At 38.7% G+C, this 16579-nt stretch overlaps 1 protein-coding gene across 1 annotated transcript; it reads left to right on the forward strand.

The window, feature by feature from the left end:
* Nucleotides 1–2235: 2235 nt before the first annotated feature.
* f11r.1 (F11 receptor, tandem duplicate 1) lies at nt 2236–15188 on the forward strand. Its single transcript, XM_061739886.1, has 9 exons — nt 2236–2567; nt 7039–7098; nt 9652–9768; nt 10006–10152; nt 11209–11411; nt 12164–12266; nt 12392–12499; nt 12801–13204; nt 13589–15188. Exons 1-8 carry the CDS (start codon nt 2522–2524, stop codon nt 12815–12817), a joined length of 801 nt encoding a protein of 266 aa, XP_061595870.1. The 5' UTR covers nt 2236–2521; the 3' UTR covers nt 12818–13204; nt 13589–15188.
* The last annotated feature ends 1391 nt before the right edge of the window (nt 15189–16579 follow it).

Below are 16579 nucleotides of genomic sequence, written 5' to 3' on the forward strand. Positions count from 1 at the left end.
ACATGCGCATCATTGCACATATATTTATTGATATGCACAGACTAGTACACATTTAGGTCTGTAATGGAACGTGACTGTGGATATTTATAAGGGAAAAAACGAAAAAAATTTGAAAAAAAAAAAAAAAACGGCCATAGCGCGAGGCCCCCTTGGAGCGCGAGGCCCCGTGCAGTCGCACGGTTCGCACACCCCTTGCAGCGGCCCTGACTCCAGCCCATAACCAATCTAACTCATCATAACCAATCGGCCAGTGGTACCAGTTGTTGTCAGGTAAAAAACAAATTCAAATGGGCCGATGGGCCTGCCCATCGGCCCAAAAAAAAAAAAAAAAAAAAAAAAAATTAAAATTTTTTTTTTTTTTTTTTTTCTTTTTTTTGGCTCGGCCCGGCCCGGCCCAAAATCACCATCGGCCCACCGGGCAAATGCCCGGTATGCCCGATGGCCAGTCCACCCCTGACTATCACCTAAAGGGATCAGGGGCTCCTCCAAATGTTTAATAGGGGGGGCCAGATGGGGCCACTTCAATTCTTGGGGTTGACACCAAAACTAAAAGCCATCATTACAGGATTTTTTTATACTGTTGTAGTATACAGGCTCAGAAATACTTAAAGAAACACCTGCTGATATGCTTTTGGCCCAAATGATTTGGGATGAAACCCATAACTGACGATAGAATCTATGTGACCGGCAAGCAGAGGTGGAAAAAGTACAAAAATATTGTACTTAAGTAAAAGTACAAATTTTCTGCTTGAAAATTACTTAAGTAAAAGTAAAAAGTACCCATTAAGAACATTACTTAAGTAAAAGTATAAAAGTACCTCAACTTAAATATAATAAAGTACCAAAAGTACATGGTGTAAAATGTACTTAAGTACAAAAGTAAAAAGTACAAAGTACAGAGTACAAAATTCAAAGTACAAAATTATTTTCAAAAGGATTGCAAAGAAATGAACACTCCAAGAATTTGCTTACAACTCTAAATAATGGTGATATTATTCTGACCCCTTTAGCGTTTGTTTCCATTACCCCATTTTAATTTCTCCCTTTGCTCATCACTGCTGCTGTACCCCATTGGCCCCGCTGACAGGTGCACCCCCAGCCTGTATATGCAGTGACAACATTAAGCAACCCCAGCTGATAAAGGATGAGACTTTTGAACTTTAAAATGCCAAAACCACCTTAGAAGGGGTGGAATCAAAGAATGGTGCGCATGGACACGCGTTGGCTGCCGCTCAAGGCTGATTTATTGTTCCGCGTTACACCAACGCAGAGCCCGTACCCTACGGCGAGGCTCTGCGTCGATTTAACGCGGAACCATAATTCAGGCTTCAGTCCTCATCGGTACTCGACGCGACGGCGGTTCCTCCGGCCTTCCGGCCCGCCTCTGCGGCGCAACTCTCCCGGGAGCTGCGGCTCCTTCTCGGTATATTCAGGCGCTCCCCTTCCTTCCCGTCCGCCTTATGGTTCCACGTTAAATCGACGCACACCTTACGCCGTAGCTCTGCGCCGGTGTAACGCGGAACCATAAATCAGCCCCCGCTGTGCTGTTCTTTAATTTGTAGCGAGTAACGACGTGTCCAATTTTAAATATAGCGGATTAAAAGTACGATTTCTTCCTTGAAAATGTAACGAAGTAAAAGTAAAAGTACAGAAAAATGAAAGTATCAATAAAAGTACAAATTCTCAAAAATCTTACTTAAGTACAATAACGAAGTACTTGTACTTCGTTACTTTACACCACTGCCGGCAATTTTTTTTTTTTTTTTTTTTTTTTATTGAGGCAAGTGGGGTGGCCAGTGGGGTGACCAGCAAATTTGTAGCGGGGGCGGTGGCCACCCCTGGCCACCCCCTGGTGGCGCCACTGGAAGGGATCCAGGCAGAACCACTATAAGAGCTTCAGGACGTAGTTAAGTTAGATATGGGAAGGGATTATATATATATTTTTCATGCACAGGAAAGGTCTGACCTTTACGCAACAATCAGTATTCAACTATAACATTATTTTTCAGAGCTCCTAGGAAAACATTTAAGAATGTGACATAATTGTTTAATTCGTTGCTTAACATAGTTTCATTGTCCGTTATTTTGTAACTTGTATCGGAGGATATTGTGCCAAGACCGAGGAAGGAAGTGAGACAATTTAAACACACAGATGGAAGCTTGTGTCAGCAAACAGCGCAGAAACCAGGAGACTCCTCATCCCGCTCCCTTCATGTAAATGTGTTTCCGTGCGCGTCAGCTGCAGATAAACCTGTTTCCCCGGCCAGTGCTGATCACCGGGGCGTTACCTGAGAGGCAGGATCCTCTTTCCGGAAGGGAGAGCGTTGTTGTCACCTGCTGGGAGCGCACAGGTGAGACGCGCGTCTGGCTGCTGGCGACTCGACCGAGACTCGGGAAAACACGCGCAAATACTCGCTCTTTCGACGACAGGACTTCTGTGAGGCGTTTTTCTGCCCGTTTCCGTCCGGATTATTGGAGATTAGCGACTGTGTTTGCAGGAAAGCGGGAGCAGAGGATCGACATGAGGCGGATCGTTTGGGCGCTTTTGTTCCTCGGCGCAGCAACAGGTGAGCGCGTCACCGGTCCGTGTTTTTCACACAAACAGTCTCGCAAAAGCTTCAGTTTGCAAACTAAACACCTAAATCCTGCCGGTAGGTTCTGAGCAAAGTGAGAGGGGCTAATTATAGACGCTTAAAAAGTCGGGTTTCGGGTCAACTCCTGTGTTTGTTCAGTTGTTAACCCTTTACAGGACACTCGGTGAAAACAAATGGAAAAATGTCGACCTGAGAGAGTTACTGGAGAATATCTCAATAACTTTCGACCAATTAAGTTTTTTTTTTTTTTTCCTAGATTAAAGAAGAAAAGTTAGTTCATTTTGAAAATGTGCTAATTTGCTTATCAAATGGTTAAAAGTTGTTTTTATTCTACATAATGCAACATTATTCAGAAATGAAGCCATTTTTAAACCAAACGGACGTCTCAAAAGCTGTGAATGTTAACTTTGTGAATTTGATTGCACCCCCCCACCCTTTAAACTTTTTTTTACTTTTTTAAAATCCATTAATATTTTCGGTTTCAAGTGTGTCCGGTCTGACTTTGAAACTGACATTATACTTTGACAGGCAGACAAACAAATATGTTCACGTCACAGCCAAAAGTCCATGTGGGAGGTGTCCAGGATGACTCGAACAAAACACATGATTTAAGAAGAAGGCAACTACTAAATTTTCAATTTAATTCTGTAAAGAATCTGCTCCTCTGAATTTGATCCCTTCATTAAGACATAATCTTATTTTTAAATCCTTTCAATTTGAAGTTTAATGTTGGCCTGCAGTTTTGCATGTGTTTAAATAATTTGTTCAACCCTTATCAGTTTCGGGGCAGAAACGCGTGCAACTTTAAGTTGATTATTTATGTCCTTATATAAAGTCTTAATATGTTTATGTCCTTATATAAAGTTTTAATATGTTATGTATCTATCTCAGAATAGTTGTTATGGTCAGATATTTACAAATCCAGCTACCGTACAATCAAGGTCATTGACATTAGTAGATAGGTGGACTCCTCTTTCCAGTAAGTAACCTGGAATTATGGCCTGGTCATTTTAAATTATGTAAATGATAAAATCAAGACCTGAAACTTAAGATTTGTTAAAATTAACTCAGTACGCCAACCAAACACCAAACAGACTTCTTTGCTATGGTTTCTTGTGTTTCTCTCGTCTGCATGTATCAGCACTTTAATCGGGAGATGATTCATCATCGTTACACCGAAACTCTGTAACTGTCTAAACAAGGAAGTAGTCGAGCTCCTGTCGTTCCATTTTTATCTCTTACCTAGTCCCTTGTACAACCAGAACTGGCACGGTGCCACGGCTCGGCTGGGAAACGCCAGCAGGTTCAGAGAAGCCTCTCACAGCCTTCTGTCATACAGTGTGGAGTAATCAGAGCTTTTCTCTGCCTGATTGTCATTTTTGTGATGAATTGAATGACTTTGCAGCCAGTTAACAATCAGCCAGCTCCTGCTGGAGCTCCCTGTTGTTAAAGTTTCTGTGTGCTGCGTTGGCTTTGCAGGCAAGATGCTTGTTTATCACGTCATTTAAGTGATTTCAGCTGTGTTGCAGTAGATGGAAGTCTAAAACGAGCCTCACGTTTCAGGCCTCGGTGCTGTGAAGCGGCACTTGTCTGCCTGAAAGGACAGTTTCAACCAGCCCCAAAGTTTCACCGGTAGTTTCCTTCCTCCGCAGGAATGATACACCTCCTTTTTGTTTTCTTTTCCTCACTCTGAAACCTTGTGAACATGCTCTGAATGTCTGACTCGGGTGCGGCCTCACGTCCTCTCTGCCTTTTATTGTCCAGAGCAGAACATCGGTTTGTGTCGGCGAGTAGATAACCAGCCTTTTGTTTCCATGAACTTGAGTAATCCTCATGTGCAGCCTTCACAACTAAACCAGGAGAGCACCGAGTCCCAGATGCTGGGAATTAGGGATGGGCGGTATGGACTAAAAAATGTATCACGATAATTTCTGGCATTTATCCCCATAACGATAAAAATCACAATAAAAAAAATACCAATTCAACTCCATCTTTTTAACTATAAATCTATCAGCACATTCAGTCTTTGGAATCCCCAAAAAAACTGCTCTAAAAGAATACTAAATGCTACTAAACTACACCAATTAAATTGAATTAATAAAAACCAATTAAATTAGTACACCTGTACTGCAAAACTGGAATGACTCAAATGAAACAAGTTTGAAATGTAAGAACAGATTCAACATTTATTCAAACTGTATGGCTTAAACAGTGGGATAACAGTGCAAACAGCAAAAGTACCATTGCCCTTCAAGTTTTCTTAGCTTATAAAATCACAAAGTAGAGAAAAAATACTACCTGATAAATAAAAAAATAGTATTGCCATCCTTTGCACTCACTGTTTTTTTGCAGACTCTGCACATAATAGATGATGTTTGCTCCTCGTCTCTCTTTTTAAATCCAAACCAGTTCCAGATAACGGAGCTGGAGCCTCGTTTAACAACGAGCTCCTCGCTCTCAGATCCGCCTTCCGCCATGTTTGTTACACAAAAACGTCATCAACGGGAATTTATCGTTTTTATCGCGAGATGACAAATTCTTACCGTGGGGAATTTTTTTGACAGTATATCGTGAACGGTAAAATATCGCCCATTCCTACTGGGAATGCATACAAGTAGCAGGAAACTCAGAGGAGGGTTTCCATTTTCAGAAAAAAACAAATTGTGTGTGAACCTGCATCGGAACTCTCACGGGAGACCTCCTACTCATCATCTGTGTCGGGTTCATTGACTTGAACAAAGCAGCTGTATGTGCAGGACCACAGCGGCGAGTCTGTCCTGGCGGCCCTGGGAGACGCGTCTTAATGGACCCTTCCCAACTACGTGAGAGTCGAGCCGTGCACTAGTCCGCTAAATCACAGCGCCAGTACTTGATGCCATACAGTTGGACATGTAATCTGCTCCTGAGTGCTTGATTTGTAACATCTGTGCCTACATTCTGAGCCAAAAACACATTTCTGAGCACAGAAAAGTGTATTTTGCCAGGACGTTCATTACATTTTGATAGGACCTGATATCCTGGACATTTCTATTCCTTATGATCTATAACAGGGGTCGGCAACCCGCGGCTCTAGAGCCGCATGCGGCTCTTTAGCGCCGCCCTAGTGGCTCCCTGGAGCTTTTTCAAAAATGATTGACCTTTTTTTTTCTTTCTTTTTTTCCCCTCTTTTTTTCCTCTTTTTTTTTCCTTTCCCTTTTAATCTTGACATTTCGACTTTTTTCTCGAAATTTTGACTTTTTTCGACATTTTAACTTTTTTCTCGAGATTTTACTTCAACATTGATCTTGAAATTTTGACTTTTTTCTCAACATTTCAACTTTTTTTACAAAATTTTGACTATTTCCTTGACATTTTGACTTTTTTCTCGACATTTTGACTTTTTTCTCGACATTTTGACTTTTTTCTCGACATTTTGACTTTATTCTCGACATTTCGACTTTTTTCTCAAGATTGTACTTCAACATTAATCTCGACATTTCGACTTTTTTCTTGACATTTAAATTTTTTCTCGACATTTCAACTTTTTTCTCGAAGTGCATAATGGAAAAAAAAAATCTTTCCCCAGTTATAACTAATATAGAAACATGCAGCATGTGTTGCCTTAATTCTAAGGCTTATACAAGACTTTTCATTTTTTGCGGCTCCAGACATATTAGTTTTTTTGTGCTTTTGGTCCAATACGGCTCTTTCAACATTTTGGGTTGCCGACCCCTGATCTATAACGATTCCCGAATGATGCTTTTCCAAAACAAAAGTATTAATACACATTTACATGAGACTGGGGATGCATTTGGAGGTGGACTGCTGTATGGCTGATATCAACGACCTCCTGTTTCCTGTTTCTCTTATTGTGTTTCATATGTTGTTCCTCTGTAAGTTGTACTGCCCACTGCACTTCCTGTCGTATACGACGATGATCATCCGGTGTTTCCCTCTGAATGGTTAATACCCATCTGTCTGGGACGTCGACGTGGTTTTGTACAACATATCTACGCTAAAGAAACACTGATCAATAATCTCAACTAGTCTTTACACTTTATGTGACGTTGTCTTCACGAAACCTTAAATTCAGATGCTGACAGGGTCTCTCTCTTTTTCACCGCTGATTAGCCGCCTTCTAGTCTTATTTACTACAACTACCCATAATTAGCTGAAACTTTTTTTTTAATTAAACTGAACTGTAGTAAACTTGTGACAGTTTCTTAAAAGTATTCAGGATTTTACAGAAACATCAGCAGAACCGCTGGTGTCCTATAGTGGTTTATTTACGGTGACGGACTAACTGGGAGTCATGTGTGAGCGCATGTTAATACCATGTCTGAGCTGCTTCTGGTCGACTTTAAATGAAAACAGGATTTTGATTCTGCACCTGCACGTCATGTTTCATGTCTGCATGTATGCATGTTGCATCTGACTTTGTTTTGTTTTCTTTTCTTGTGTCTAGGTGCAAGCGGCTTTACCGTCACTACCGACACTCCAAATGTGCGGGTGAAAGAGAATGAAGGTGAGTCCTTAAAAGTCCTTCCTATGTGATTTCTTGCTTGTGGTGTTCTCTCAGATGTAAGTCGTTTTTGGATAAAAGTGTCTGCTAAATGACAGTAGTAGCAGTAGTAGTAAAAGTGTCAAAGCGTCTGTGGAGAAACCAGCTACGTGTTCTGACAAGTTTCAAGCTTGAAAAGTGTTAATTTAGTTGGTTAGAAGAACAGAAGAGAAGTTTAGGCTTTTATAGCTGCTAAAGTTTTCTCTCTGGTGGTTATATCTAACTCAGCTTGTGACAGGGAAAACAAACGGTTTGTTTGGTTTTGTGAAGGTTCAGATTGAATGTAACGTAGGAGCTGGGAGTTGCTGGTGGTTGGATGTTGAATAGCCGAGTATAAATATTCCTTCTCCTCCTTTTCTGTAAGTATGACAGGCCTGCTCGTGAGATAAAACACATGCAAAATGGAAAAGCTGACCTTTTTTTTGAGAATTCAAAAGGACAAATTTGACCGAATTTTGAGTAAATGGACTGAATTTATATCTCCATTCCGAGCAGACTTTGTACAACCGCACAAAAGTTTTAAGTCCCCTTCCACCAAAGTTTTAAGTCCCCTTCCCTATCTTTTTGAAAATGTTGAAAATATAGGCTTCCCTTAGTTCGTAGTTACATACAGTAGTGGACAGTTAACACTGTAAGAATGTGGGACAGACAGAAGTAGGTCATGAATGAATATGTAAACTGCATGCATTAGGGTAGGAGAGGGATCATAACTGAGACTGGGAGAAACCTGAAGATTCAGAGGAGGATACATACTTTCAGGGAAATGTCTACTGAGGATCGTGAAGCTCCTAGAGGACTGATATGTCACACAGAAGCTTGGTCTTTTACAGACCTCCAATTTATTCTTGAACCTTGGACCAATTGCTTTCTGTCCCACAAAAAAAGGGAAAGGGACTCCATGTATGAAGATGTTCTATGAAGATATATATATATATATATTTTTTTTTTTTACATAATTTCTTTTCTGTAGTTGTTGACTGCCTTTTCCATACAAAATTTAAAAAAAAGAGATAAAATACATGCAAGGGTCGTGCATCCTTCTAATGCTTGAACGTGTGCACTGTACTATCTTTTCCACGGCCGTTCAGCTGTTCAGTCGCTGTTTTAAGCCAATGCCAGACAGAGGGTCCTTCTTTTCTTCAAAAATGTAGTTATTAAATCTTTTGCTTGAAAAACACATGAGTCATTAAACGTACTGATCCCCATGTCATGTTTCCAGGCTGTAACCCCAGAATATTAACTTTCAGCTCCCAGAGGTAAATCCGTGGGACTGTGTTCAACCTCCCTCCAAATAAACCCCCCTCCCCTCGGGTGTGATGGGGGGGGGGGGTCTTATTTATTTCATGACGCTTTTGTTTCATAATGGTTTCTTTTTTTTGGCTTTTATTTTGTAATGTCACGTTTACGTATTTCATTACTCTTTTGTTTTGTATTGACACTTTTATGTCACGGCTCTTTTTTTATTTATTTATTTTTTTTAATTTAACTTCTTATATATAAATAAGGTGGTGTGGCTTTTTGTGGGTTGGGCCAGTCGTGAACGTCAGCGGATCCTTGTGATGGAGGGCGAAAGTCGCAAGAAAACAGAACAAAATATATACGAAGAAAACGCAGTTGGGTGGACTTGGACTTTCACTGGATGTTTCTGACTGGAATACTGAAAAATAAGACTTAAAAAAAAAGACTAAAAGCACCTCAGACCTACTGAGAGAAGAAACCAACCACCTTGAGGAAATTGCAGCGCTGCGCCCGACTAAATTAATACGAGTGATGTATTATTATTTGATGGCGCTGGGCCGCTGCAGGATCAGGGGTGGCGCGTCCTGGATCCATGATTCACTTGCAGTCTAGATTTGCTGCCAGTCCCTTTTTTATTTTTTTTTTTGTAATTATAAACAAACAAGCAGACAAAAAAGTCGCTAAAGGGATCTGGAAACTCGCTGAATATAGAGACAAGTTGGCAACATGGTCCAAGACGCTGAAGTCAGTTTCCGATTCTTCAGACAGCAAAAGAACCACTTAATGATTTAAAATTTTATTTCGATCATGACTGGCCAATCCCACATGGAAAACCACGCCCCCTAAGGAAATGACATAAAAAGAGGCCTGGAATAAAAAGTGATAAAATGCATAAACGTCAGATTACAAAAATAAGTCTCACTAATAAAAAAGTTACCGTTATGAAATAAGTTGTCATGAAATAACTAAGTTTTCATTTTAAAAATACAGATTTTAATTTATTTTGGTTATTTCACTATCTTTCTCATTTATTTTATGGAATATTTATCAATTGAAGCATTTATTTATTTGTGAATGAACCGTTGCTCCACACGTTACCGCCACCTAGTGGTCGACCGGGGTATTTTTTTTTTACATTTCTTTCTTAACTCAACTTGAGGTTTTGCAGTGGACGGACATCTCCATCGCCACATAGACACAAGTGCTGGTGGGGTATCTTGGTAAAGTGTTGTCTTGCATGCTGTTTAACGCGTGCTCTTGTGTGACCTGTTGTTTCAGGGGCAGACATGAGATGCTCATATTCTGCAGACTTTGGTCCAAACCCCAGACTCGAGTGGAAGTTCAAGGACAAAAAAGGCTCACAGACATATGTGGTTTTTGATGGGAAACTAACAGGTGAGTAGCTTAACTTTGCTTTTCCTCCTTTTACAAATGAGAATAAGAATGAACTGGGACGTTGTGTAGTTAGTTGAAGTAAATGTACTTCTGGTCCAGCTGGTTTTATCTGTTTTATCACACATGCCACATTCAGATTGAGAAAGATGCTTAGGAAGCTTTTCCCTGATGTGGAGAGCTCTGATACAGGCTTGTGTGACCTCAACTCCCTCTGGTAACGGTGTCACTCTCCCACAGAGTCGTATTCCAGCCGGGTCTCTTTGTACAGTGGAAGTAATCTGAGATTCTCCAAAGTGACGCGTGCGGACAATGGCGAGTACGCCTGCGAGGTGTCCAGCTCCAAAAGCCAGTTTTCAGAAGGGACTGTGATGCTGACCGTTCTGGGTGAGGATCCTCCTAAAACATCCTTTCACTCGTGATCTATCCAGACTCTCAACCGTGATAAACAATAAAGCTAGATTCAAAAATAAATTAAGAACAGCAGTACTTAAGGCAAGGAAGTCAGTTTTAGTTAGTTGGTTTATTCTGAAATTCTTAAGTGTGTAAAATTTAATATTTTTTGTTTGTTTCTGGCTGGTTTCAACAATTTAAGGGTGGAATTCCATTACATCTCAGATAATTTTTGTTTAGATTTAGTTCTGTTTTAATTGTAAAGATTGTATTTTATTGTTTTATCTGTGTAATGTTGGAACTAGGGCTGGGCGATATATCGAGATTTTAATATATATCGATATATTTTCAAATGGAATATGGTACGAGACAATATTGTTTATATATATATAACTTTTTTTTTTTGTTTTTTTTTTTTATTTTGATATACATGTAGCTTATTTTGTGACAAATTGACTTGAATGTTTTATTTGAGATTTGCACAAATGTTTTGTTATTTGCACAACTGTCAGACTCAGTGGAAAAGTCTGCCTACATTACAGTTACTGTCTACATTGTATTAATTGCAGTGTATTTTAATTTAATTGTTATGCAGGAAAGGGATATTTGTTTTATTTTATTCAAGAAGCATTTTTATTCTATATATGCAGGCAGTTTATTTTTATTTCATTTGTTTTATACATTTTGATATTGTGCAGACCTCTGTTAATAAAGGAACCTGTGTGACATTTGGCACGAGGCTTTGTATTAAAACTGATTGTTTTTTTAAGGGTTTGCCTCAGAAAAAAATGAAGCTAACAGAGATGCTATGCTATAATGCTTTGGGGGAAACCCCAATTATGGCACAGAAAAAATATCGAGATATATATCGAGTATCGCCATTCAGCTAGAAAATATCGAGATATGACTTTTGGTCCATATCACCCAGCCCTAGTTGGAACCCAGGAAGTGAGGACTAATGGGGATCCGCAATAAATGAAAATAAAAATCCTCAACCTCATGATTAATGTTGCCGTTGTCTAAATAAAAACTGTGCCTCCGGTTTTGCAGTGCCCCCGTCTGTACCCTTGTGTAAGATCCCCCAGTCAGCCACGACGGGTAAGGGCGCCTACTTGTCCTGCTCCGACGGCGAGGGCTCCCCCCCTCCCACGTACAGGTGGTACAAGGACGGCACCCTGCTGCCCACCGACCCCACCAGGATCGCTGCCTTCAGAAATGCCACCTACAACCTGAACCCAAAATCTGGAAACCTGGTCAGCTTACACATTTCTTCGTCTGTACTGTCACATCTAGGCTTGCCACCCGTCCCTTAAAATACGGAATTGTTCCGTAATTGGGAATTAAAAGTTGCATTCCGTATTGAACAAATACGGACACATATTATGCTCTTATTTATTGATGTAATAATATACAGGTGAAGGTCGGAAAATGTGAATATATTGCAAAACTTCATTCTTAGTAAATTCAACTAAAGGTGAAACAAATATATTATTTCCCACTACATTCAAAGTGAGATATTTCAAGCCTTTATTTGTTATATTGTTGGTGATTATGGCTCACAGTTTATGAAAACCCCAAATGAAAAAATCTATATTATTAAATCAATAAACAATTCAATCATCAAAATAATAACAAATAAAGGTTTAACATATCTTGCTTTGCATGTAATGACACTATGTAATATATTAGTTTCACCTTTTAAGTTGAATTATTGAAATAAATTAACTTTTACACCATATTCTAATGTTGTTGGATGTCTGTACAGTCATGCAAGTTAAATGCTATTAAAGCACTTTAAACTTTAAATCAAAGCATTTAGTTTTTTCATATAAAATAAATACATTTCTATGCAGTTTAGACGTTTTGGGGATGTCCCTTTTTTTGGGGTCTGCGTTGCTGAAATCGGAGCGTCCCTTATTTCTATTTCTGAAAGGTGGCAACCCAAGTCACATCACACGCTTGTTGTCTTAAAAATGAAATTAAAATCTAACCCATGTGGCGGCAGGAGTTCTCATCGGTTGCCCAGACGGACTCGGGGGAGTATCACTGTGAAGCCGTCAACGACGCCGGTCCTCCCCAGCGCTGTAAAGCCGTGAGGATGGAAGTCCGTAAGTGCTCTTCGCTCGTACATCCGTCTTCATCTCAGCGAGTGAGAAGATGAGCTTGTTTTAGAGTTAAATACTTTGTCTCTGACTCATCTAATGAATGTCATAATGTGATATTTTCCTTGAAGGTGACATGAACACTGGAGGCATTGTTGCTGGAGTGATAGTGGCTCTGCTGCTTCTGGGGCTGCTGATATTCGGTGTTTGGTATGCCAACAAGAAAGGATATCTGCCAAGTAGGTTCCCTTTTGTTAAGTTTAAGGCATTTAGCGTGCTTGTACATGTTCGGATGTTGACCGGGGGTTGTTGGTCGTTTCAGTCTAGAGATGAGAAATACACTTAATCCAGAGTTCACTGCAGTCTGAACCCCAGCAGTTGTAATAAAAGCAGTACGTGATGATGTGAGCAGGCTGGAGGGAAATTTGTCTTTTTTAAGTAGTTGTTGTTTTATGGATGTTTTAAAGTCTGTGTAATTTATCAAAAGTTATCCTCAAGTATTCATCCCGCTGATTTTTTTTTTTCTTCTTTCCATCACAGAGAAAAGTGAAAGGTAAGAATGTTTTTTTTTTTTAAGTAATTCTTTGATCTATGAAATCTAGACTTAATTTAAATTGCATGCACAAACTGGAGAAAAGTGTGTGTGTCATCTGTATCCTAAAATAAATGTTAAACTAATTTTACTTTGGTGTAAAATATATGTGTAAATATAACATTAGTTTAAGTAAGTTTTTACGGTTTAAAAAATAAAAACAATACTTTTTCCAACAAATGTGTAACTTTTATGGTTTTAAGTTACATTTTCCTCTTAATTTTATTCCCTCCCTGTAGATAATGTTTACTCAGTTGTTTATATTTCTCCTCTCTTTCGTTCCTGCAGCAAACAGAATTCCCACACGGTGTACCAGCCCACAACCTTGTATGGTGGCGGTGACGATGAAGATGTAAGTGGAACACCTCTTCTTTCTCTCAGTTGCTTTGTTCTGAGCCCGTCAGTTTTAAACACTAGTGGTTACAGAGGAGGACCCGGGTTCAAGTCCCCGGGGTGGCAACAGAAATGAGCCTCTGTGGGCCCTTGAGCAAGGCCCTTAACCCATATAGACGCATATATATGTGTGTGTGTACTGTATGTATGTGTATATACACGTCTGTGTGGGAGGTATATAAATATATGTGTGTGTGCGTGTGTATGTATGTATATAATATATATATATATATATATATATATATATATATATATATATACGTGTGTGTGTGTGTGTGTGTTTATATAAAGATTATTGTTATTTTACAATCAGAGTTTTCATTATTTGTTATTTTTCTCTTAGGGGGATTTCAAACAGAAGTCGTCGTTCGTGGTGTAATCGACAAGCGGCAGTCATTGAACAAAACATCAAATGTCCCTCAATCTGTGACCCCCCCCACTCAAAAAAAAAAAAAAGGAAAATCTTTTCCTTGTAAGTTTTTATAGATGTGAGATAACTGAGTTGTTTGAAGTTTTTTAAATGTGGCCTCTAAGAAGCAGCATTATGAGATGTTTTATGCCCGATGATGATGCCTGTGCTGTACTTGTGTGGTTTTCAGGTAACATGAGCTCCTTTTCAGCTTCTTACACCAAGTTTTTTCAACTCGGCATTAAGAAAAACAAGTCCTAAAGAGAATGGGCGCTCCCACTATTTAGCCTCGCACAACCCAAACACACACAAACGGTCTCTGCTGGTATTACATTTATGTCCAATTGCCTTACTTGCAGCCAGCGCTGCTTTCTTATCAGTTATATCAATTATTCATCAGGCCTTTGAAGAGATTAGATGTGTAACATTGATGGATTTGTCAGTCTGTTTAACCAATCAGGCTTCGTTTACTTTTGCATTAAAGGATTTATTCAGACATGCCTGTGATTGAAATCGACAGAATTACAAGCGTGCATTATTTAGAGTTTTTTGAGACTGGACAGTAAATATAACCACAGTCCTCTTAGAGACACGTTTTCTTATAAGAGCAGAAGCTACTGCTTACACACTTTAAATCACTTTTTTGTCCTTGTAAAATTGATTTTTAACACAACCATGAAAGAATTGGTTTAAATGTCAATTAGTGAAATTAAACAGTCAAAGTTTGGGCATTACTGTTATTCAGTAATGAAGGGATCGCCCCGATTCCCTCTAAGAAGCCAGATTTAGCAGGCTTTGCTGTGCGTTCCTGTCTAATCCCCACAGCATCAGTTCGTACTTGTTTTATGTACAAATGTCACCGAGAACTAGCACAGACATGAAATGGACATGACCAGAAACCAGATTTGTGGGAATTGGTGCATGTGTGGAAGACGCTGAAGTGGTTCTTAAGACAAAATCACATGGCTTATTGTTGTTTTCGTTTATTCTGTCTTTATTATTGTAAAACACTGTTTTTTCTATTAAAGATTGAGATTATCTTTCCTGTAAATAAACCTTTTTGTAGTATTTAGATCAGTTCATTAGTTAAGTCGTCCTTGAGCTCCCTGATACGTTTACTTTTTTTTTCTTAAAAAAAACTAAACTAAGCATTTCCACCTCTTGCCTTTTTATGTATATTTGTTTTCTTCTTTTCTTTTGATGCATTATTTTTTCCAGTGAAGTGAACAGATTTGATTGCAGGTACAGCTTTTACCCAATAATGTCGCCTACCTCCAGACACTAAACATCCCTTTGGTCTCTCATCCTCGCCATATACAGATTTCTCAGACCTTTCACTTGAAGTGCTCTGTTATTGTCAGACAGGGTGTGCTAGGACTTTGTGAACTTATTCGAAATTTAATTTGTGTTTTTTTTTTTTCCTTTTTTTTTTCTGTTGAGAAATTTTAGAACGGATTTTTAACTTTGTGTGTACATGTAATAAAAACTGTTAATAAACGTCTGTGTTTGTGTCATGTGGCTTTGAAAAAGTTAAGTGTGTCAGTTTTTGTTTTTATGTGGTGTTTTTGTCCAAAGGTCATGTGCATGTGGACGGGAGACGTTATAGTGGGGAAAAAATGGGTAAAAAAAAAAATCGGGGATAAAACTAAAAAAAAAGTATACATTAATTTTAATCTTAATCTTTTTTTAAAATCCCTTTACAGTATTTATTTCACACGGGAATAAAACGCCAACTACTGGAGTGCATGAATTTCAAAATAAAATGCATATATTAAAATGAAGGAATACCGGGAGACGGTGAATTTAACCAAATCAATACTTTAATCTGACATTGTGTTCCAACAATGATGAAGTCAGATAGTTATGGGGATGTCAGTTACCTCGGCAACCGATGATGGCGTGCTGGTTCCCTTGCGCTCCACTGCGCATGTTGCAAATCGCAGACCGGAAGTGCAACCAATTTATTTTACCGTGTCACCCTGACGCTCGGCCGGTTTTGGTCGATAAATAAAATAAAATATTAACACTGCCTAAATAGCACCACAGCAAGTTTCACCGTCAACAGCGTGTGTTAATTTCGTCGTCACGCCTCTTTGGTGTTTGACGGCCACGCACATTTCCTAACAAGAGAGGATATTATATTTCACCACCCTCGAAGATAAAATAGGAGACTTTGTACTCAATAACCTGCTGATCTTTTCCAAGTTCTTTATTCATACATGCAAATGGGGAAACAGAAAACCAAACTTTTCAACTTATAAAACTGATAACTGATTAAAAACAAACATGGTAAACAACTCCTTAACACATATAGATCTAGAGATATTAAATGACTAATGCCCCTGCTTCTCACCGTTTTTCTCATATTTTATTATAATTGTATTTATTTATTTTATATGAAGTTGTTTATTTTCTTACTAGTTTAAATCAAAAGTACTATTGAAGAAGTACTGTAATTCAAAATCTAACCCATTACTCCCTTGACGTTGTTTGTAGCAACACGTCTACTACAAAAAGTATGCTACAACTGAAAATGATTAGGCTACAGTTCTATAAACTTTGGTAAATAACCCTCAAATATATTTATAAATATAATGAACACATAATCTCTCTAGACCTCTTTAAAAACAAACATGCTAAACAACTCCTTAACGCCTATATAGAGCTCAAGATATTTGAAAATGACTAATGCCCCTGCTTCTCACCATTTTTCTCATATTTTATGATTATAATTGTATTATATTTAGTTTTTTTTTTTTTTTTTTTTTTTTTTTTTACTATTGACTGGCCATTTGTTTATGTCCTTGCTTTACAATTTATCTGTTACACTCTTACAGTGATGCAGAATGTGTTGTGTGCCTTATAAATCTACATACTGTTTCATATGTTTTATATGCCTCAAGGATTTGTACAATATTCAAGTGT

The sequence above is a fragment of the Cololabis saira genome, chromosome 14 (genome assembly GCF_033807715.1).
Source record: "Cololabis saira isolate AMF1-May2022 chromosome 14, fColSai1.1, whole genome shotgun sequence".
Lineage (NCBI taxonomy): Eukaryota > Metazoa > Chordata > Actinopteri > Beloniformes > Belonidae > Cololabis > Cololabis saira.

Bases quoted from the DNA above. Each gene is read 5' to 3' on its own strand.
- f11r.1 (XM_061739886.1), top strand. From the start codon at position 2,522: ATGAGGCGGATCGTTTGGGCGCTTTTGTTCCTCGGCGCAGCAACAG. The intron at 2,568-7,038 runs GTGAGCGCGTCA...TCTTGTGTCTAG, and splicing joins GTTCCTCGGCGCAGCAACAG to GTGCAAGCGGCTTTACCGTC. The intron at 12,267-12,391 runs GTAAGTGCTCTT...TTTTCCTTGAAG, and splicing joins AGCCGTGAGGATGGAAGTCC to GTGACATGAACACTGGAGGC.